The sequence below is a fragment of the Acanthochromis polyacanthus genome, chromosome 15 (assembly GCF_021347895.1).
Source record: "Acanthochromis polyacanthus isolate Apoly-LR-REF ecotype Palm Island chromosome 15, KAUST_Apoly_ChrSc, whole genome shotgun sequence".
Classification (NCBI taxonomy): domain Eukaryota; kingdom Metazoa; phylum Chordata; class Actinopteri; family Pomacentridae; genus Acanthochromis; species Acanthochromis polyacanthus.
The window spans coordinates 28,286,716-28,308,681 of NC_067127.1; the positions used below are offsets into that span (position 1 = coordinate 28,286,716).

At 41.6% G+C, this 21,966-nt stretch overlaps 2 protein-coding genes across 7 annotated transcripts in view; one reads left to right on the forward strand and one right to left on the reverse strand.

The window, feature by feature from the left end:
• LOC110971801 (glutamate dehydrogenase, mitochondrial) overlaps positions 1-670 on the reverse strand; it is a 33,051-nt gene extending 32,381 nt beyond the window's left edge. The window contains exon 1 of the mRNA XM_051959643.1: positions 84-670. Coding sequence (XP_051815603.1) covers positions 84-489 — 406 coding nt within the window. The 5' untranslated portion in view covers positions 490-670. The remainder of the gene's footprint in view (positions 1-83) is intronic.
• Positions 322-21,938, forward strand: shld2 (shieldin complex subunit 2). Of its 6 annotated transcripts, XM_051959590.1 has the most exons (16): positions 352-460; positions 2,610-2,639; positions 4,154-4,318; positions 4,629-5,500; positions 5,580-5,730; positions 7,112-7,219; positions 7,298-7,492; positions 11,042-11,188; positions 12,133-12,351; positions 12,435-12,678; positions 13,453-13,568; positions 18,488-19,945; positions 20,033-20,172; positions 20,357-20,587; positions 20,682-21,525; positions 21,601-21,938. In XM_051959590.1, exons 3-12 carry the CDS (start codon positions 4,162-4,164, stop codon positions 18,658-18,660), a joined length of 2,382 nt encoding a protein of 793 aa, XP_051815550.1. In that variant the 5' UTR covers positions 352-460; positions 2,610-2,639; positions 4,154-4,161; the 3' UTR covers positions 18,661-19,945; positions 20,033-20,172; positions 20,357-20,587; positions 20,682-21,525; positions 21,601-21,938. The 6 variants fall into 6 exon arrangements, with proteins under 6 accessions (XP_051815551.1, XP_051815549.1, XP_051815552.1 ...); XM_051959591.1 differs by lacking the exon at positions 2,610-2,639 and having other exon boundaries at positions 322-460; positions 4,157-4,318; XM_051959589.1 differs by lacking the exon at positions 2,610-2,639 and having other exon boundaries at positions 331-460.
• The last annotated feature ends 28 nt before the right edge of the window (positions 21,939-21,966 follow it).

Sequence of the window (21,966 nt, forward strand, 5' to 3'; positions counted from 1 at the left end):
TGTGGAAGTGTTAACTTTCCTCTATTTTTTTTTTTTTTTTTTTAACAGTACAATGTCGTGCCGTGGAGCCGGTGCGGTCTCACCTCCCTTGCAGGGCGTCCTGTGCTGGCTGTGCTGAGCCCGGTAGCCCTCGATCACCTCCCACTCTCCACTGTCTCTCTTGATAGGGAAGCTGACGCTCAGGACGTGGTTACACGGCTTGATGATCCGCAGGATCCCCAGGACTCGCTTCCTCTTCTGCTCGGGGCTCTCCCGGGTCTTCAGGTCCTCCACCAGCTTGTCCTCCACGATAGCGGCACCCTTGTCGAAGAAGCCTTCCACCATGGTGAAGAAGTTTGGGTCATCGTCCCGCTCCACGGCCTGGCTGTAGCCGCGGTACCGCAGCAGGGACGCGGACGCTGGCAGCGCAGAGTCCGCGGCGGCGGAGCAGACCGAGGCCAAGACGTTGCCGGCTCCCCGGGTGAGTAGCTCTCCGAGGTATCGGTACATTTTGTCAGTTTGTGGAAGTTTACCGTTCCGCGGAGAGGAGTGAGCCGATGGGAGCTGGAGAGTGCTGGGCGAGACGAGGAAATTGAGCGGTGACAACACAAAGCGGCACGGCAGCGGCTCCTCCTTCCCGCTGCCTCTTCCTGTCAACCGAAACCGGACCGGAGCGTGACAGCAATGCACGTGCGGCTGTGTATTCAAACTCTGTCTGCACAACACGACACCGTTTCTGGAGCTACAGCTAATGTTAGCATCCGAAAGTCTCAACAAACTTATTGAAACGCCTTTCAACTGCACCTAAAGCTCAGACACCTTCACCGAGTGGAATAAATGATGATTTAAAACAAATGATAACCTCTGACATAAACATTTTTACATTATTTGAAACATTTTGGGGTAATTTTGTGGTGGTTTAAGCTAGCGTCTCGTTAGCTAGAATGAGGACAAGAAAGACTTCCGGGTTCAAAATAAAAACAAACTCAAGTTTATGTAATATATTAATAAATGAGAAGAATTTAAAAAAAATCAACATGCAAACATTTATTGTTTAATATCTGCAACAGTGTCTTTCAAATCAATGTTTTAAAAAATGTATCAGTAGCTAAATATTAACAGCATGCAACACTGAGAAAACTTATTGAAATGCTTCTAGAGTGCACACAAAGCTCAGAAACCTTCACCGACTGGAATAAGTTATGCTTTAAAACAAATCTTAACTCCTGTTATAAACATTTTTGCATTATTTGACACATCTTGGGGTAATTTAAGCTAATGTCTAGTTAGCTAGAATGAGAACAAATGAGACTTCCGGGTACAAAATAAAAAGCTAAATGAATGCAAATTATTAAAAAAAATAGTTAAAAAAAAACGTAAAGTTTGTACTCTGCAGCAGAGTTATTCAAACATAACATATTCACATTTTGACCAAATAATAACAATAAAAAAGAAGACCAAAAAACTTAAAATAAATAAATGAATAAAATTAAATAGTCTCCACTTAAAGGCAGTTAAAATTAATTGTTCTGCTTAAAATAAACAAAATAAAAACATTAAGTTAATTATTGCTGTAGCATGGACATTTACACCGCTGACACTGTGCATCAAACTTAAATATTTTTTTGGCTTCAATCAGTAGAAGTAATTTATAAACAGAAGGAATTCTAAGCACTGCAAAAATTATTACTTTCTAATGTTGTCAATTCTTTCAGGGTAAACTAACAGGAGTTCATTTCTTCTGAAAGTAAAAGTGAGTTAAAAAGCAGCCTGAGGAGTAAGGAGGAGGTTTTAAATGTCCTCCTTCTCTAAACTTAGAACTTATGGTCGTTAAATGACATGGTTTATATCTGCTGCCTATATCTCAGTGGCTCCAGCTGCTTTATATATTATATTTAACTCAGATAATAATTAAGCAATAAAATTAGCAGTACAGTCTTAAAGGTAATGAGAAACTGCGTCTGTGAGAAAAAAATGCTGAAGTGTTAGCAACAATAAAAGCTATTTTCTTGTAGATGTATTTCTTTAGTCCCCACATTAAACATGTTCCAAGCTTTTCATTGAGAAGATTCTTCGGTAGCATCCAGCTGATGGAGCAGTTTTTATCACGTCTCACTCTGTCCCAATTGACAGCAGCAGCTGCAGAAAGTCAGTAAATGAAACTGAATCTGAGTGGAGGCACATGACGAATAAATGAGGAAGACGAAGGAGCCTTCTGCTGCAACAACCAACAACCAGGGCTGTGCAGTTTATTCACAAGATGATGCACAGAAATTTCATCAGAAGCCATTCTGTTAAATGCTTTCATGCAAGAATGGCAAAAACAAAAAAAGGTTCTAACCTCTCAAATTTTCTGTTATTAATCAACAAATTCAATCATTTATGATGCCAGAAATGGTGTAAAAAATTAAAATAAAAATAGTAAAAAGGTGCTTAAAAACTCTAAAAGCATTAAAAAATAACTGCTGCAAATATGTAACAAATAATAAAATAATATTTTAGCTCATTTGAATATAGTATAACTGTAATTTTATTGTGACCCATAGTAAAAAAAAAAAAAAAAAGATAAAGAAAAAAGAAACAAAAAAATAAATACTATTAATAGAAATACAGATTTTTGTTTTTTACAGTTTGGGCCTGGGCTCTTCTTAAGTCAACAGGTAAATAAAAACTTTTTTCTGGGATTTTACTGACATTGTCTGTAATGTAATGTCTAAAGCTATCTCTGTTTTCTTGTTTTGTGCGCTTTTGTGTCTCCTTTTTAATTATTTTCTGTGCTATCATGTGTTTTTTTGTGGTTTTGCATCTTTTAATGGTTGATTTCTATGCTTTCGGGTTTTTGTATATTTTTTTTTGTTGTTCTTTCCATGGTCATTTGGTTTAGTTTTGAATGTCTTTGTGGTTATTTTGTGTCTGTTTTTGGTTGTTTTACATGTTTTTGTGGTTGGTTTGTGTCTTTATGTGGTTGTTTTGTGTATTTCTGTGGAGTTTTGTGTATTTTTATGGTTGTTTTGTGTGTTTTCATGGTCTTTGTGGTGGTTTTCTGTATTTCTACACTTTGTGTCTTTCTATGATGTTTTGTGGGTTGTTGTGTCTTTATATGGTTGTTTTGTGTTTTTGGTCCAAGGTCTGTGAGCTGCCTCCTCCAGCCTCTTGTCTCTGATTGGTGGAGCTGCTGATGGAGCGTTTACTGTCTGGGTTATTGTTCCCAGCTGTGGAACTCACAGACGCCTGCATCCTTCGACATGATGCATCCACACTTCTGCTTGGTCATGGTTGTGTAATGTCCAGTGTGTTTGACTTAAAAACTCTCCAGAGAGATTCTCCTGCAGCAACAAAAGAAATTCATCTGGTCTAATGTACCATTGGACTCTCTGAACAAATATATGATTTCTTTCCAGTTATCTTTCAACTGACTGTGGGTGTTTTGTGTTTATTCTTGGTTCTTTAGGATTTTTTGTGTCATTTTGCATGTTTAGTTTTTTTTTCTTGCCTTTTTGTGAAGTTTTTTGTTGCATATTTTGTGTTTTTTGTGGTTAATTTGTGTCTTTATGTGGTTTTTATACATGCTTTGATTTTTTTTTGGTGTGCTTATGTAGCTGTTTTGTCTGCTGTTTAGTATATTTTTTATGGTTGTTTTGCATATATTGTGTTTTTTGGTCTGTTTTTTCTCTCTTTGTTGCTCTGTGTCTCTTTGTAACTACTTTGATTGTTTTTTAAGTTGTTGCAGGTGTGTGACATATTTTAGAGTTTTTATGTGTTTTCTGTGTCTTTTGTGTTTCTTTTTTGTCTCATTGGGATTTTTTGTGAGTTTTTGGTCATTTTGTGCATTTAGTAGTTTTTCTTAGTGTTTATTTGGTTTTGTAGGAAGCAAAGAAAATTATCTTCAAAGGATAGTTACAAATTTTCTGAATATTTCGACTTTCGTTCTTGCTGAGATTCAATAACATTCAATAAACATGTTAATCTGTCAACTACATGAGGATGTTGTTTCCAGTCGTCATGCTGAGCTAAGCTAACCTGTTTCCTACTTTACTTATAGAAAGATAAAATTGTTTTAAAACAATCCAGACATTAACCAGAGTTGTGGATAGAAATTTGGAGTAAGTAAAAGAACACTAAGCAAGCTTTGTAATCACAAACTTATGCTTTTGTTTATTTTTTGTCTCCTCAGCAGACAGTATGTGTGACCGACCGAAGATCCATGTCTTCCTGGGGGCTCCTCCTCCCTCCTCCTGCTTGGTGCCTGAAGCAGGGACGGTGACAGAAGATCATCCCCCTGCTGGCTGGAGACACCTGGAGCTCACCTGGAGGAACGGGCGGCTCAGACCTGCAGCGGGTGAGGCATTCAGGAACCCAACAAGGAGGACTTTCCAACCAGTTTGGGTCTCTTTATGACTGTTTTGGTTCTCTTTTTTATTGTTTTGTGGGTTCTGAGTATTTTTGGCAATGTTTTTTGTCTTTTTGTGGGTCATGCATTGGTGTTTCTTCAATAGTTTTTTGTGGCGCTTTTTGTGATTTTCTGTCACATTTTGCAGGTTCTGGTGGCAGTGGTCCATCCCTTATTGTTGTTTGTGCCTGAAGGCCTAAAAGGCGAACTTCTCAAAGTGTCAAACTAACAGAAGGGAAATTATTGTTTTTTGTTTCAGACAAGCTTGGAAGTGAGGCGAGATCGTCCAGAGAGACAGAAAAAACTGACAGGGATGATGTGGAATCACAAAGTCAGGACGATCCAGTAAGCGCTGGAGAAACAAAACGAGGACAGGAAGGACTAGCGGGGAAATTAAATCTCTGTTCCAACCCAAGTTCTCCAAGCACAGATGTAGAACCGGGTTCCCCAAAGGAGGATCAGTGCTCAGCTTCGGTTCATGAGTATCTAGACAGCTGTTTTCCCACAGTTCAACCAGGACTAGAAAAACCAGGACTTGAACCTGAGCAAAAATCTAAACCTGATGTCGAACTTGAACATGAACCTGACGCTGGACCTGGACCTGGGTCCGATCACCAGCCATCACCCGCCGTCCCTCCTCTGTCCATCCAGACTCACTACCTCACCACCTGGACTCTGAGCCAGGCCTTGATCCTGAGAGGCAGGCACACCGTCCAGTCAGCATCCAGCTCTGAGAAGACTCCACCCAAACACAGCCATACACCTCCATCCGTCTCCTCCAGCACCCCTGAACTCTTCAGCCCCGCCACCCCATCACTTGGAGCCTCAACCGAGCTCTTCAGCCACCCATGTCCAAGTCCAAGAGCTGAGGAAGAAGGCATCATCCTCGAGGCCACCACAGATGGTGTCCTCTGTTCTCAGGAGTCCAGAACAGTGCACGATTCTCCCATTAAGTCCCCGAGAAGCAAGAGAGCTCGAATCTCTGAGGACTCCACGACTGAAGCACCTGACAGTACCACCACCCCCAGGCTCCAAAGTCCCACCACGGTCCTGGCCCGGTGCAACATAGCCGGGGTGCGATACTCGATTCTGGTGGCAGTGGTCTACCCCTCTCACCTGAAGGAGGTCAAGGCGAGTCTACATGTTATATAAAATCTCAAACTGGGTTGAACTAGTAAGGTTAAGGCTAACAGCTTTTCAATGGTTTAAGGTGAAGTCCGGACCATCAGCGGGTACATTCGTTCCTCTGGCGTCCATCGTGGTGGCGGACCAATCAGGCGTTGAGATGAAAGTGGTCCTGTGGCGGCAGGCGGCTTTCTGGACGTTGACTTTGAGTCCCGGAGACCTTCTGCTCATCACAGGTACAGAAATACTGTTTGTTTTGTTTTTAGTTATTTTTAGGGCCTTTTTTCCCTTTATTATAGAGGACAGTGAAGAGAGAAACAGGAAACGTGGGGAGAAGAGTGAGGGAAGGATATGCAGCAAAGAACCATGGGTCGGACTTGAAACCATGATTGCTGCGTCGGGACCATAGCGCCTCCTTATGGATCAATCTGCTACAGAGCTACAGGGGTGCTCAGAAATACAGTTTTATGAGAACTTGAGATGCCAAATTACAGTTATTTGCTTGCATTCCTGAAGAGAATTTTTTGTTTTAGTGGTTGCATGTTATTCATGATTAATTTCTGAATTCTCATAGAATTCCAGTGTGCTGGTTCAAATTTGGGGGCTGCTCAGTGGGGTAGTGGTTAGCACTTTCGCCTTGCAGCAAGAAGATCCCTGGTTTGAATCCCGGGGTGGGCCTGGGATCTTTCTGCATGGAGTTTGCATGTTCTCCCTGAGCATGCGTGGGTTTCCTCCGGGCACTCCGGCTTCCTCCCACAGTCCAAAAATATGCTGAGGTTTATTGAGTACTCTAAATTGCCCGTAGGTGTGAATGTGAGTGTGATTGTTTGTCTGTGTATGTAGCCCTGCGACAGACTGGCGACCTGTCCAGGGTGTCCCCTGCCTTCGCCCAAGTCAGCTGGGATAGGCTCCAGCGCCCCCCGCGACCCTAATGAGGATAAAGCGGTGTATTGAGGATGGATGGATGGATGGTTCAAATTTGGATATAAAAATGTGAATTTAATTCTTCACTCCTGTTCAAAATGGTGAAATGTAGGGAACTCGATGAGAAAGACGGAGTCCAAGTTAAAGCACTTCATGATGCTGGATGTTCTTTGAGACATAAAGTGTTCTCACAGTGTGGTCAAGTATGCTTCAGACTCGAGACTGGTACTTACAAAATACACCAAGTAAGAGGGCGAATACAAAAGATAAATGTGGAGGATGTCAGGAACCTCAAGATTTTAAGTACTAGAGACAAAAGGAAGACCACTGCTGACCTTCAAGCAGAGATTAATGCTTCTAGATAAGAATCTGAGAAAGTCTGCAGAATGACCAGAAGCAGACGACTGAACAAAATATTAAGGTTTTTGGTTAATATATGTGAATAAGAACTATTTAGTTGTTGTAGTTTGTTATTTGCCTAATAAATAATATTTTTTTTAGTTTGACACAAGGTTTTGACAGATTTTTAAAATATTTCTGCTGTCCTGTTTTTATGACAGTTGTCTTTTACATTTATTAAGCTCTGTACTTACAATCAGTAGTAGTGACAGTACAATCTGACTGTCCACATACTTCTGATCAGGTGTAGATTCGTCCAGGTGTATCTCAGGTGTGTTTTCTCACTTTTCGTAGGGCTGCAGGTAAACGAGGACAGGTGGAGAGGAGAGACGGTGCTGCAGTCGACCTTCAGCAGCAAACTGCTCAATCTGGGTCAGATCACCGCCTCCACCTCACCTCCAGGTAGGATGCCGTTCGACCAATCAGCAGCTTATCCTCAGGTGTGTTTATCTGGTTCACTTCCCCTCTCTCTCTCTTTAGTTTCCAAGCATGTTGCTGCTCGTTCTCTCAGCTCTCTGTGTGGTTTTCTTTGGGAGCAACGCCCCCTATTGGCGTCTTTACCCCGCCGTCCCCCTCAGGACCTGAGTCGCCTCCCCTACGCCACCCTGAGGTCATTGAGGGTCAACACGCTGGTTCACGCCATGCTGCGCATCACACACACACACATCAGCTCAGGTGAGTCTGTGACGCACACACAGTGGGCGGGGCTACAACACTCGATACCTGTCCAGGTCATTTCAGTGCTGTGAGGATTAAGTGATGTTTTTACCTCAGTATCCACCCAGTATGGACCCGTGAACGTGACAGATGTTTCCAGTGTTTGTATGAGAGCTGGAATCAAGAGCAACCAAATCGAGTTTAGTCAAGTCAAATTTATGGGTCTAGTACATGTGTTTATTTGAGTCAAGTCTGTGAGTTCATATGAGTTTATTTGAGTCAACTTAGGTTTAGTGAAGCCATGTATACCAATTTATTGAAGTTATATCTAGGGGTTTATTGGAATCAAGTCTACAAGTTTATTCAAGTCAAGTACACAGGTTTTTAGAGTGAAGTCTATGGGTCTATTTAATTGTCAAGTCTAATTAGTCAAGTGACAATTTTATTCAAGTTAAGTCTATGGGTTTAGTCGAGTCAGGTCTGTTGGTTAAGTAGAGTCAAGTCTATCATTTCTTCAAATCAAGTTTAAGGGTTCATTTGAGACAAATATGCAGGTTTATTTGAATTGGTCAATACAGATTAGTTCAAGTCACGTGTACAGGTTTAGTCAAGTCAAATCTACGTGTGTAGTCAAGTCAAGTCTATGGGTTCATTTGAGTGAAGTCCACGAGTTTCTTAGAATAAAGTCTACAAGTTTATTAAAGTCTCTTTTATAGGTTTAGTCAAGTTACATTTATTGGTTAAGTAGAGTCAGGTTTATGGGTTTATTCAAGTCAAATCTATGGGTTTATTTGAGTCAAGTCTTTCAGTTTATATGAGACAAGTATACCAGCTTATTCAAGTTAAATTTATGGGTTTATTTGAGTCAAATCTACAAGTTCATTCAAGTCAAGTGTATGGATTAATTCGAGTCAAGTGACAAGTTTATTTGAGTCAGATCTGTAGGTTTTTTCTAAATAAGTCTATGGATTTAGCCCAGTCAAGTCTATTGGTTAAACGGAGTCAAGTCTACGGGTTTATTCAGGTCAAATCTATAGGTTTAGTCAAGTCAAATATGCAGTATTATTTGAATTGATCTACAAGTTCATTTGAGTCTGGTGTACAGGTTAGTTCGAGTCAAGTATACAGGTTTATTAGAGTCAAGTCTACAGATTTAGTTGACTGAAGTCCACAAGTTTCTTAGAATTATTCTACAGGTTTATTAGTTAACCCTTTGCGCTTCAGTGCGCTTCAGTGTCCCGCCCGCGGTACACTTACTAATTTGCATAGGAATTTCCAGAATGTTCGACGGCTGCAAACGCTTTTATACAAACACTATACACCGATGGAAAGCTTAGATTCTCATGAATCCGCCGGTATACACCACTTTCAGATGCGATTACCACAGCGGGTGAGAGAAACACATTTGTCCGACAAAAACGAATATTTATCCATCCGTTCTCTATACACGGCTTCAACGCACACAGCACGACTCACATTTCCGGGTTCATTATTACACACAGAAAAAAAGATTCCACAAAAAACGGCCAGAATCCAACCTTTTACATCCAGACAACACAAACCAGTGAACTATTTTGTCCAAAACATGTCCTGAAGTCGGTATAAAATCCACGAATCGGTCGTTTTCAAGGAAATGCACCTCGCGATGCGCGTCCAATATTCCCTGTATTTTTCGTCATTTTTTTAATTTAAAAATAGAATATTAGCGATTTTTTTGTACTGAAAATGGCTGGAATTGACTGCAGCTTAAAGGATTAAGTCTCCAGGTTTATTGTAGTCAAGTATATGGGTTTATTTGAGTGTAGTCTGAGTTTCTTAGAATCAGGTCTACAAGTTTATTTGAATCAATTCTGTAGGTTTAGTCATGTCAAGTCTATAGTTTTATTCGATTCAAGTCTACAAGTTTATTCGACTCAAGTCTATGGGTTTATTAGAGTTGACTGAAGCATGCAGGCTTTGTCTACCTGAGTATATGGGTTAATTTGAGGCAAATCAACTATATGGGTTTAATTAATCCAAGTCAAGTTTACACCTTATTTGAGTCATGTCAAGTACATGGGTTTATTTAAGGCAAGTCGAGTATAGCTATTTACTCAAGTCAAGGTTTATTTGATCTGAGTCGAGTTTACGAGTTTACAGGGTGGGGAAACAAAAATGTCCTGTCAGGTAAAAACAACTATACATGGGTATAACTTTCATTTTATTCTGTTGAATTTTGAACTGATTTCTTGAAGAACACAAATTTAGAGCTTTCAGAACGTGTTTATTCAATATGTCCTCCATCAGCCATGATGAAGGCCTCGATACAGCCTCTGAAAGGCCCTCCTGATATCTTCCTTGGGGTAGGCCTCCCATTCCCTAGAGAATGCAGCCTTAAGTAAATCCATATTGGCATGAGGGGTGGCATTAGTCCTCAACTCAATGGCATCAGAAAAAATCCAGGGGGTTTAGATCAGGTGAGCTCAGGGGCCAAATGCCTTTGGGCCAGAAGTTCGCCATATTCTACTCACAGAACTTTTAGACCTTGATTGATGTGTGAGCAGGAGCCCCATCTTGCTGCCACACATAGTTGTTGTCAGGGTAGGTGGCCTTCAGTCAGGGCAAAACGGTGTATCTCAGAACTTTGTAATACACATCAGCCCCAATTTTCTGATCTGGCTTGAAGAAGTAGGAAGGCATCTTATTTCCATCTGAGCCCAAAACTCCCAGGACCATCTGGAGATCTCTTGGTGCCCAAACTGGATTGTCTGGCATGCTGGATGCAGCGAATAGTCCTCTCACTGATGCCAACAATCTTGGCAATGTTCTTCTGAGGGATTTGGGCATCCAGGAGATCACAAACCCTATTGCGTTTTGCTTGTTGCTTGCTCACTTCACAATGCACCAAGGTCTGACAAATACTAAAAAGATTGGTTAAAGGGAAGGAACTTTGATTTTAATTATTGTTTTGATTATCACCGTTTGGGCAGGAAATTCAAATTTGTCAATAGGACATTTTTGCTTCCCCACCCTGTATTAGAGTCAAGTATACGGGTAAATTCAAAGAGATTAAAGCATAGGGGTTGGGCCAAGTAAAATATATGGGTTTATTCAAGTCAAATCTACAAATTTGTAAAAGTCAAGTCTACCGGTTTATTCAAATTGAGTCAAGTCTAGAGATTTTGTCGAGTCCACTTATGTATATGTGTTTTTTTTTTTTTTTGAGTCGACTTGAGCAGAGTTGAGCCTAGTTACTCGACTGTCTTACTTCTTGAATCTACAGGTTAGTATAAGTTATGTTTCTGAGTTGGGTTAACTATGCAGGTTTATTTAAGTCATGTATAGGAGTTTATTTGAGTTGAGTATATAGATTTACCCAAGTCAAGGTTCTGAGTTTGTCATGAGTTGAATAAAACATACAGATTCAGGTGAGTTGAGTATACAAGCTTTTCACACTCTCAAACTTTGAAGTGCTGTTTTTGTTTACATACAGCGGCAGATACAAAATCACATGTTAAACTTGCAGAATGAGTTTATTATTCCACAGAGGCTGGTGGTTGTTGAAATGATTTTGTCGGTGTGTTTCAGAGTGGCGCAGTGACGCGGAGTCTCGCAGCAGGTCGGCAGTCCAACTGAAGGCCATGGTGACAGTGGAGCAGCCGGGTGGCCAGCAGGGGGCGCTGCTGCTGTGGGGATCAGCTGTGGACTGGCTGCCTCGCTTCAGCAGAGACAGAGGTACACAAACACAGCTACGAAGAAATCTAATGTCTGAATAAAGTCTCTGTAGTAGTAAAATTTGTCATAGAAGCATCACATTTGGCATGTGCATTCCTTATATGGCATCTATTTATAAAAAAAAAAATTATATGACGGTCTTTTTTCAAGATAGCAGATGGTAGTGTCATATTTTTAGCTTTTTTTGGAATATCTTTTAACTTGATTATCCCATTTTTTATGATTTTTAACATGGTTTCATACAGTTTGGACACATTACAAATTGATTCCGGGAACAAAATGCCTCTATTAACCTTCAAAATACAGTAAAATCTCATCAATTCAAAGTCACAATGCTCACAATAGTTGGAAAAGTCCACTGACAGATAGTGACTAACACTACATGCTTGTTTTTAGAATAATTCAATTCTAGTAGTGTTTACAGGTTAGCGGCAATTAGAACTTACCGAATGAATAAACATTTGATCTCGGCCAGACTTTCAAAAGAATGAAAGAAAAGCTCCATTGATCATTTCAAGAACAAAGATCAGGACGAATTTATGTTTTGCGGTTCACTTCAGATTGTATCTTTGGGCAAAAACTAATTATTAAATTAATGGTTGTAGATGCCAATTTCGGTTCTACATGCTAAATTCTATATATTTTTGCACCAAAACCAAGCAAATTGCTAAACAAGATCATACTGTGTGAAAAAATACAAGATGACATTTTGGAAATGGTGTCCATCTTGAAAAATTGTTTGAAAATTTGTGTAACTCTTCCATTCAAAATTAATCTGTGGTGAACCAACAGGGATAATATTAGTGCTTGTATAAAAAATTTACATTTGCAGTTATGTTCCTCACTACTGCTTAGTTTTCTGTAAATGCTAAGTCACCTTTCTCCATACAAGAAGGCTCAGTTCATCTGACTCACAAATATCTTCAATCCTCTGTTTCTATCAGGGTCTGTCTGGGATTTCCACGTCCTCCTGGTGAGGGAGGGTTTGACCTCCAATCTCCCAGAGCTGCACTCCACCCCCTGGAGCTCCGTCCGGGCCGTGGACAAAACCGACCGCCGGGTGCAGGACTTCCACTGGATGTACCACTGCCAGAAAGACGGCAGCAGCGGCGACGGTGCTCTGGAGCTGGACATCGACACGCTACTGTCTCAGAAATACAGCGGTGAGTCTGTCAGCAGTATCGAGGGGTCATGACAGCTTCTACCTCACATCAGATCTCAACAGGCGTTTTCTGTCCTTCAACAGGTGAGGTGGAGCTTAGAGTCCAGCTCATTACCCTCCGCTTCCAAGATGCTCTGCCTTCCCAGAATGCATCTCAATTGGTCCTGGACAGCTCCACACCACTGGACGGGATTGTGGACGTGTTAAGCGGTGACATCACCTACACTGGCTGCGGGCGCTGCTCCGCCGAGCTTGACACTGACGCCAACGGCATCTATAACCCCTGTTACCCCTGTCTGCCCCACACCGCCGTACGCCGCTACTACAGGTACCGATGACGTCCAGTAGTACGTGTCTGCAGACCTGCAGGCTGCACTCTCGGGGCCGTGACCACCGTTAGGACCCCACTTCTAGAACTGCACCTCTAGGACCACACTTCTAAGACCATAGTTCTAGGGCCCCGCTTCTAGGACTGAACTTCTAGAACCGCACTTCTAGGATCCCACTTCCAGGACCCCACTTATAGAACTACACTTCTGGAACTGCACTTCTAGGCCTGCACTTCTTGGACCACACTTCCAGGACCCCACTTCTAGGATCACATTTCTAGGACCCCACTTCTAGAGCCACATTTCTAGAGCCACACTTCTAGAGCCACACTTCTAGAACCACATTTCATTGACCACACTTCATGGACCACACTCCTAAACCTAATTTCTAGAACCACGACTGCACTGACAGGACTGCACTTCTGAAACCCCACTTCTAGGACCACACCTCTTGAACCACGCTTTAGGGCTGCACTTCTAGACCACATTTCTAGTACCCAACTTCAAGGACTGCACTTCTATAACCCCACTTCTAGGAGCGCACTTAGAGAACTGCATTTCTAACCAGGCACTTCTGGGACCGCACTTCCAGACCCCACTTCTTGGACCTCACTAATAGGACCCTACGTCTAGGACCATACTTCGAGGGCCGCACTTCTAGGACTCTGCTAATAGGACCTTTGTAGACACACTCTGCTCATGACATCACGAAAACTGATTTAACTCTAATATTTTGGGAAATCCTGGTGGTGAAAATATAGCATGTCTTTCAGGCCAGGTGTGCTGACTGTGAGTGGGCAAGGCTGCAGCCAGGTGTGTGTTCAGGTTCCTCCTGTTCTTCTGCAGAAGATCCTCGAAGCTCCTCCTGATAGACTCCACCGGAGCTCAGGTAAATAATTCAAACCATTGAAGCTTTACTGATATGTTCACATCACCAACACAACCAGGATGATAAGTTGCTGAGGAGCCTCAGTTAAAGTGAGTTTCAGATCAGGGTCTCTGTTGCCATCTGCTGGAGCTTTTTATTTACACGTTATTCCCCAATGGCAGATAATGAAGCAGCACTGATCTACAGTTTAAGCTGCATTATGTTATAGAGATAATTTGGCTTTTCCTTATATTTTAGTGCATTTTAGCACATGGAACAGTTTAATCATTAGAAGGAGGGAAGTATGTCTGTGAAGGTTCTCATTCATCCAGGTCATCTTAAGGTGAAGGGTTTAGTTCAGGCAACTGGACTTATTCTTGCGATCTTGAAAACGTTTCACTTCTCATCCGAGAGGCTTCTTCAATTCTAAAACTAGTTTGGAGAGTCCCAGGTATTTAACCACTATAGGTGAAGGTAGGGCTAAGGCTGATGGTATCTACTATCAGCAAGGTGATAAAAGACTAAAGACATTTTTCAACAATAGGTGTTAAATCTCAATGAGGTATTAATATGCTAATAGAGGGGACCTCGTGAGAGTCATTGATTTAACGGCCCACTGAGAAGCCTTCTACCTATGACTCGTCATCGTGTGAGTCGTTAATCTCACCTGAGGAAAGGTGTGAAGAGTGTTTAAATCTTCTGGGGAGAGTTCTCAAGGCTGCTTTGTATGTGGCTGAGAGGTGGTGTCTGAGGCCTCCCCCTCTGTTCAGAGTGGGTCGCTCTCAATGAACATAAACAACCCGGTCTCACGGGGATTCGTGAAACTGTCACGTAAGTTTTAGTTTCGGTTTCGTGCGCACCAACACGATTTCATCATGTTTTTCGTGCCGCTCACCACGAAATGTTTTTCGCTGTGGTAATCACATCTGAAAGTGGTTTATACCGGCGGATTCATGACGATCTAAGCTGTCCATCGGCGTATACTGCTTGTGTGATCGCGTTTGCGGCCGCCGGCCGCCGGACATTCTTGAAATTCCTATGCAAATTGGTAAGTGTACCACCGGCTTATGGTTAGGTTATGGTTATGGTTATGGTTAGGGTTATGTTTAGGAACGATGTCATGCAAAATATAGCATTGGATTCGCCACGGTTTTACATTAAAAATATAATATACACATTCTTTTGAAATACGTTCTGAGTGGCACGAAAAGTCCGCCGTTTAAAATACATTGGTGCGCATTTCGTGGTGAGCGGCACGAAAAACATGACGAAATCGTGTTGGTGCGCACGAAACCCAAACTAAAACTTACGTGACAGTTTCACGAATCCTCGTGAGATCGGGCTGACATAAATGGCCTCTTTCACTCCTCTTTCAAACCATCTGTCCTCTCTGTCTAGAGCAGGGGTCTCAAACTCAACTTACCTGGGGGCCACTGAAGGTAGATTCTGAGTGAGGCTGGGCTGCATTGAGTATTCCACAAAAAAGAGTTTCAAGTATTCCAAAGAAAAGTACAACTGATCCAATCTTCTTTATCAATAACAGTTCTTCAACATGACTGTTTCTTCAAAATGTGAATGATTCTGCTGAACATGAACATCTTTTCAGAACATAAACTGTTCTTCAGAACATAGGCTTCTCTTGCCTACTCCTTGCTGCCAGAGACCTGACGCCACCGGAACCTGTCACGAGCCTGAGCTATTTTGCGGTATATGTATTTTTATTTGTTTATTATTTAAATATTTTTCTGGAAAAATAAGCATTTGCTAGCCTAACAAATTGAAAATAATATAAAAATAATAATTAAAATATATTAAAATAATATTAAATTGAAATAAATGCAGCACTGGGCTCTGATTGGCTCAGGGACCATAGCAGGAGTCTCCTCCATCTCGTGTTTAGCAGCTCAGCATCTTGCTTCGTCCATTTCACATAGAGGTCTGATCACTGCGCATCAAAATAAATTTAAAGTCGCGGGGGATTCAGGAACCTAATCCCCGCCACAGAGGAGCGACCAGTGTATTATGTGAAAGGCCACGGCATGTTTACACCGAAGAAGTCAGCAGATAGACTTGCAGCTTCTATCACCAATAGCTCAACTCGTTGAGCTCTCGCCTTTGTTGCGGCGGTTCTGAGTTCGAGCCCAGCTCGTGGCACTTTGCCGCCGTTCTTCGACATTTTCTCAAAGTGCTCTCTTATGAACTACGCAGAAGCGTATGAGAAAAGCGGGCGGGCCGCACCAATGCTAAACTTTGATCTCAAGTAGAGGGCCACAAAATATCGTCCCACGGGCCGCAGTTGGCCCGCGGGCCGCGAGTTTGAGACCCATGGTCTAGAGCAATGCTGTTGGATCTATGTGCTGAACTGGGCCCTGTCTTAGACAGACCCACCCGCCGAAACCACACCATCCCGGTACAAACACAGGTGCTGACCACTCTGGGGTTTCTGGCGACCCACTCCTTCCAGCAGGAATTGGCCGACGGTTATATGTTTTATATGAGGAATATATGAAGTTACATTTGTTGTCCAAATCCCGTTTGGGTCTGATATACAGTTAAATAAGATAAGATAAGATAGACTTTATTAATCTCACAAAGGAGAAATTTAACATTACAGGGCTCTTAGAAACAAAAACAAAAAATTATGTCCTTTAAGTCTGGGATATCACAACCATCCCTCAGCGCAATAATGCCAGCTGTTTTGGATGACATTATAAACATGACCAGTCAATGCATCAGGCTTCCTTACACTGTGGGTGAACAGCCCAACATTAAACGGAAATTTGCAGCAATGTCCGGTTTCCCAAATGTAATCGGCGTAACTGACTGCACTCATGTTGCTGTAAGGGCACCAAGTGAAAATGAATTTGTCTATGTGAACCGAAAAAATGTACATTCAATCAATGTACAAATTATTTGTACATCGGACATGATCATAATAAATTTAGTGGCATGGTGGCCTGGGTCAACACATGATTCATTCATCCTGATGCACAGCAGTGTAGGGAAAAGACTGCAGGCCGGCGCTGCGTAAAACGCCGTGGATCAGCAGCTTATTTATATACAGATACATTCATGAGTTACTTTGCATTGACTATTCATGGGAAAATGTGGGTGTGTTGTGGGCGGGACGTGAGGTGGATCCACCTGTGCAATCATCCAGCTGGTGTGTGATTTATAAAGGGGAAATTGCGTGCCGCTGTGCGTACGCACAGTTTTATAAATCACAATATTTTTTGGCATACGCCTGTTTTAGATTTTCGGCGTACGCAAACTTTTAGTATGGATGCTCTGCAATGTTTTACAAATGAGGCCCCTGGGCAGTCCTCACTGCACTGGACTGGGTAAACTCCATTGTTGAGTCTGTGTCTTGGTGTTTTGTCCTTTGGGTGAACCAGTCTTTGTCTGAGTGTGTTTTCAGGTCTGAAATGAACCAGGATGTCATATTTGGAAAAAATCCTCCTCAGTTTTTCGGAAAGGCCTCCAACATAAGGGACAGCAATGTTTTTTCTTTTGTTGTCTGGGTCTTCCCTGGTGGTTGTTGGCTCCCTATCTTTCCTTCTCCTGGTGGACTTTAGGAAGGCCCAGTTTGGATAGCCACAGGTTTTTAGGGAGGTCCTTATGTGTTGGTGTTCTTTCTCCTTTCCCTCTGTTCTTGAGGAAATGTTTCTTGCTCTGTTTTGCAGTGTTCTGATGCCTCCTAACTTGTGTTCAAGTGGGTGATGGGAGTCAAGAAGAAGATACTGGTCTGTGTGGGTGGGTTTTCGATAGACTTAAACAGTGAGGCTTCTGTCTTCCTCAATGATGACGGCACAATCCAGGAACAGGAGCCTATTGTTGCAGGTGTCTTCCTGGGTGAACTTGATGTGGTGGTCCACAGAGTTGATATAATCCGTGAAGGCTTCCACTTCATGGGTTCTGATCTTAACCCTGGTATCGACCACGTACCAATGACTGGGAGGGGTGCCCATGAAGGACTCAAGGGTCTTTCTTTCAGCCTCCTCCATGTACAAATTGACTACAATAGGAGATACCGGGGAGCCCATGGCACACCCATGTTTCTGTCTGAAGAAGTCTTCCTGATATTAAAAGTATGTGGTGGTGAGGTAGAGGTCCAGTAACTTGCAGATTTGGTCCAGTGTGAAGCTTGTTCTGTCTGACAAAAATCTGTCCTGTTATAGTCTCCTTCTGACCATTTCCACTGCCTTTGTTGTTGGCATACAGGTGAAAAGGGAGGTGACATCAAAAGAGACCATGGTTTCATCAGGTTCCATTTTAAGCTCCTTAATTTTGCTGGTTAAGTCCGTGGAGTTGTATATGTGGTGGAGGATACTGCCCACTAGTGGGGCCAGAATGGTGGCAAGATGCTTGGCTCCCCCAGCTCTGTGTGAGACTGGACCCTCACCTAACATTCAACAGCCACATCAGACGTCTGTGCAAGTCATTTTTCCCCCCTCAAAAATATTGCTGAACTCCTTCCCACCCTCACCCTTTCTGATACAGAGAAACTCATCCACACCTTTGTCTCCTTCAAGCTGGACTATGGCAACGCACTGCTCATCGGGATCCCTAGCAAGAGCCTGCAAAAGCTCCAGTATATTCAAAACAGCGTTGCTAGGATCCTGATGAGTGTGCAGAAGCAACACCATATCACACCTATCCTCCTTTCACTCCACTGGCTCCCCATATCCTCGAGAATTCACTACAAAATTGCTCTTCTCACCAGTCAGTGCATTTATCTGATTGCCTGTTTTTATTACAATTGTTTTGTTTTTATCTGTTTTATATCTTAAATGTAGAACTTTGAGATTTTTCCTAAATGAAAAGTGCATTACAAAAAAAATAAAAAATAAAAATTATTGTTATTAACGTGAGTGTGGATTGTGTCAGTCTTTAAATCAGAGGTCAAGTACAGCATTGTTTTCATGTCTGCATCTCTTCAGCTCCAGGCTCGGAGGTGAAGCTCATCCAGGTGGCAGCAGAGAAAATCCAAACCCTCCTCCACCTCCCGAGAAAAACCTTCATCATCACCATCCGAAGCCACTTCCTGTGCGACGAGAACAGCATTCCCATCAGTCAGGACTTTATGCTGCTGGACCTGCAGTTCCCCAGCTGACCTCCATCAGTATCAGCTGCATGAAGCCTCATTCACATCTGACTGCATTTGACTGGATCTGAAACTGTCCTTTATAAGACTCTCAAGGCCATTTTATTGAGCCTTTGAAAATGCAACTACACAAGAGCAAGAGTAGAACGATTGGAATAATCAGTGTGTTTATCCGCTCTAATGTGAGCTGCTACATTAAAGTGCAAATTAATTATTTACATTAGTTTGTGGGGTTAGAAAATCAATAGACACACCCCAACCGGAAATGACGCTAAACAGTCTATTAAGAAGAGAAATTTGATATTTTAAATCAAGAATAATCTGTCACTTAGAAATAAAAGTGACCTGAGAGGTTTTCTTGAAATTAGCATGAAGAAATACTGCAAAAACAATCAAAACTTAAAACTAGTGGATTTGTGAATCATGTTAGACAATTTTATGCTATTTTGAACAAGTTTATGTAATTTTGTGCAAGTTTTGGGTCATTTTAGACAAATTGCAAGTTATTTTGGACAAATGAGTAATTCTAGATTAGTTTCAAGTTATTTGACATGTTTTGGATAAACTTCAAATTATTCTGGATATTTTTAGTGTCATTCTGAACATGTTTTGAATAATTATGGAAAAGTCTGAAGTTGGTTTGGACACGTTAACTAATTGTTTACAAGCTTTGCGATTTTGGATATAAAAACACTAAAATTAGATTTAGTTTTAAAGCAAAGCCACAGAATTTAAGAAGAAAATCATCTGTGTTTAAACTGCAATATGTTTTCATATGATGTGAAAAGACAAAAATGTACATAACAGCAGTGTTGGTCTGAACGAGCCGAGGCACCGATTCACGTATCATGCACTGAAAGCAATACCTCAGGGAGCTGTATCACTGAGCGTATCGCTTTAAGAAAAGTCACGTGACCGACACAGTAACTGTGTCGTATTGTATCATGTTGTATCACGTGTCCTCGAGGCGCCAGTTCTACTTGAGGAAGTCCAGCACCCATCGACTCACTTGTTGCTTCGACGCTGTTCATTGCTATGGAACCTCCGAGAAAGAGAAAGTACTCTGCCGTGTGGGATCATTTTGACCTTATATCACCTGATAAGGTAATTTCTTTGTACTTCGTTCCAATTTAAATGGCTGACAAAATCTGTAGTGTATATTTTTATGATCCACAGGTTAAATGTCGTCTGTGTTCAACGGAGTTGTCTTATGCAACCCGAAACACATCATCAATGCTACGGCATTATAAAGCTCGTCATGAAAGAGAAGACAATACACCAGGAATGGATACTGGTGGATTATTATTTTGTAATCTATCACTAATTATTATGGAGGCTAATTACATTCTAAATCAAACTGTTTTTTTTTTTTTACTTCAAGCCTCTAGAAAACAGGCCCTCAATCGATGCATTATAAATATGATAATCAAAGATTGCCAACCTTTAAGCATCGTTGAGGACGAGGGATTCAGGGAGATGCTCCAGACTCTTGAGCCATCATACGCAATACCAACCAGAAAGGTACTGTACTATATTTCCATAATATTATATTGACAATATTTCAATGGAATTCTGGATCTGTAATAGACTCTGGTAGAGAAATTATTGGTGGTTTGCTAATAAGAAAGGTACTATATGTCAGAAATTGCACTTATCATTAGGAGTTTCAATTATTATTGTTTGAAGATTTTCTTCTACTTTACAGGCTCTAAAGGAAATGGTTTCTGAGAGATATGCAGCAGAAACCCAGAACATTAAGGAAAAATTACACTCCACCAATGCAATCAGCCTTACAGCAGATATGTGGACTTCAGTAAACATGGAGGCCTACTTGGCTGTGACTGGCCACTTCTTTGACACTGAAAATAAAATGTGCACCACTGTGCTGGGAGTTAAATATTTTCCCAAGAGCCACACAGCAGAGAATATTGCTGAGGTAGGTTTTTTGAAAATATTAATAATGGTATCTGTTGATGTCATGTACTTGTCATATACTCATAGACTTATTTTTTATTTCTGTATTTTTTTAGGTCACACAAGATCTGATTGACAGCTGGGCCATCACAGGGAAGGTTGCACGCTTTGTAACTGATGCCGGGGCAAATATGATCGCGTCTGCAAGACTATTAAAAATCGGGCATAGTCCTTGCATCGCACATACTTTAAATTTGATTGTTAAAAAATCTTGCGATCAAGTGTCAGACCTAACTGATATCCGACATAAAACCAAAAACATCGTCACCTATTTTCGTTCCAGCACTCTTGCCAAGGAAAAGCTGAGTCACGTGCAGCAACAAATGCAAAAACCAATTCTGAAACTCATAAATGAAGTTCCTACACGCTGGAACAGCACATACCAAATGCTGTCAAGAATAGCAAGCCAAAAAGAGCCTGTTTGGGTGAGTCTGGCATCTTTAAAAACACCATTGCCTGCACTTACTGGAGAGGAGCATGACATCATTGCAGAAGTCCTGATTGTGCTTGCCCCTTTTAATGCTGCTACTGTGGAGCTTTCAGAGGAGAAGCGAGTGAGTGGGAGCAAAATAATCCCGATGATGAAAATGCTTCATCATACAATGCAAAAATGTGCTCCATCTCTGGAAACATCAGTTGGAAAAAAACTGCGTCATGAACTCGACAAAAGAGTAACCGAAACCTTGAACAATTATGAATCTTCCAGTCATCTGTCTCTGGCAACCTTATTAGATCCACGATTTAAAGCCCTTGGATTCTTAAATGGGACCAAAATAAATGATGCTGTGAAGAAACTAAAATCTGAATGTGCTGCAGAGATGAGAATTTCTGGGCCACCTTCGGCACCACAGGAAGATCAGCCTGGCCCCTCATCTCATTTGCCAGCATCTTCTATGTCAGGTGTGTATTTATTTATTCAAAATGTTTTCGGGGTGATATATTTACATTTGAAGCTAATCATGTCTTGTTTTACAGACAACCTGTGGCAACAGCTGGACATGGAGGTGGCCCGTACTCGAACAAGTACAAGTGTTGTGGCTGATGCCATGATAGAAGTACAAAGATACCTTTCATCAGCAAACATTCCCAGAACCGAAGATCCACTGGAATACTGGAAATCTCAAAAGAATACCTACCCACACTTATTCAAACTGTCCCAAAAATATCTGTCTACTCCAGCCTCATCAGCTCCTTGTGAACGAATTTTCTCCAAAGCTGGAGAAATTGCATCCAAGAGAAGAAATCGTTTGAGCCCAAACATGCTTCAAAAACTTCTCTTTCTGAATAAAAATGTTTAATGTTATGGAAACTCATTACAAGTGTGCCTTTAGTTATATGCTG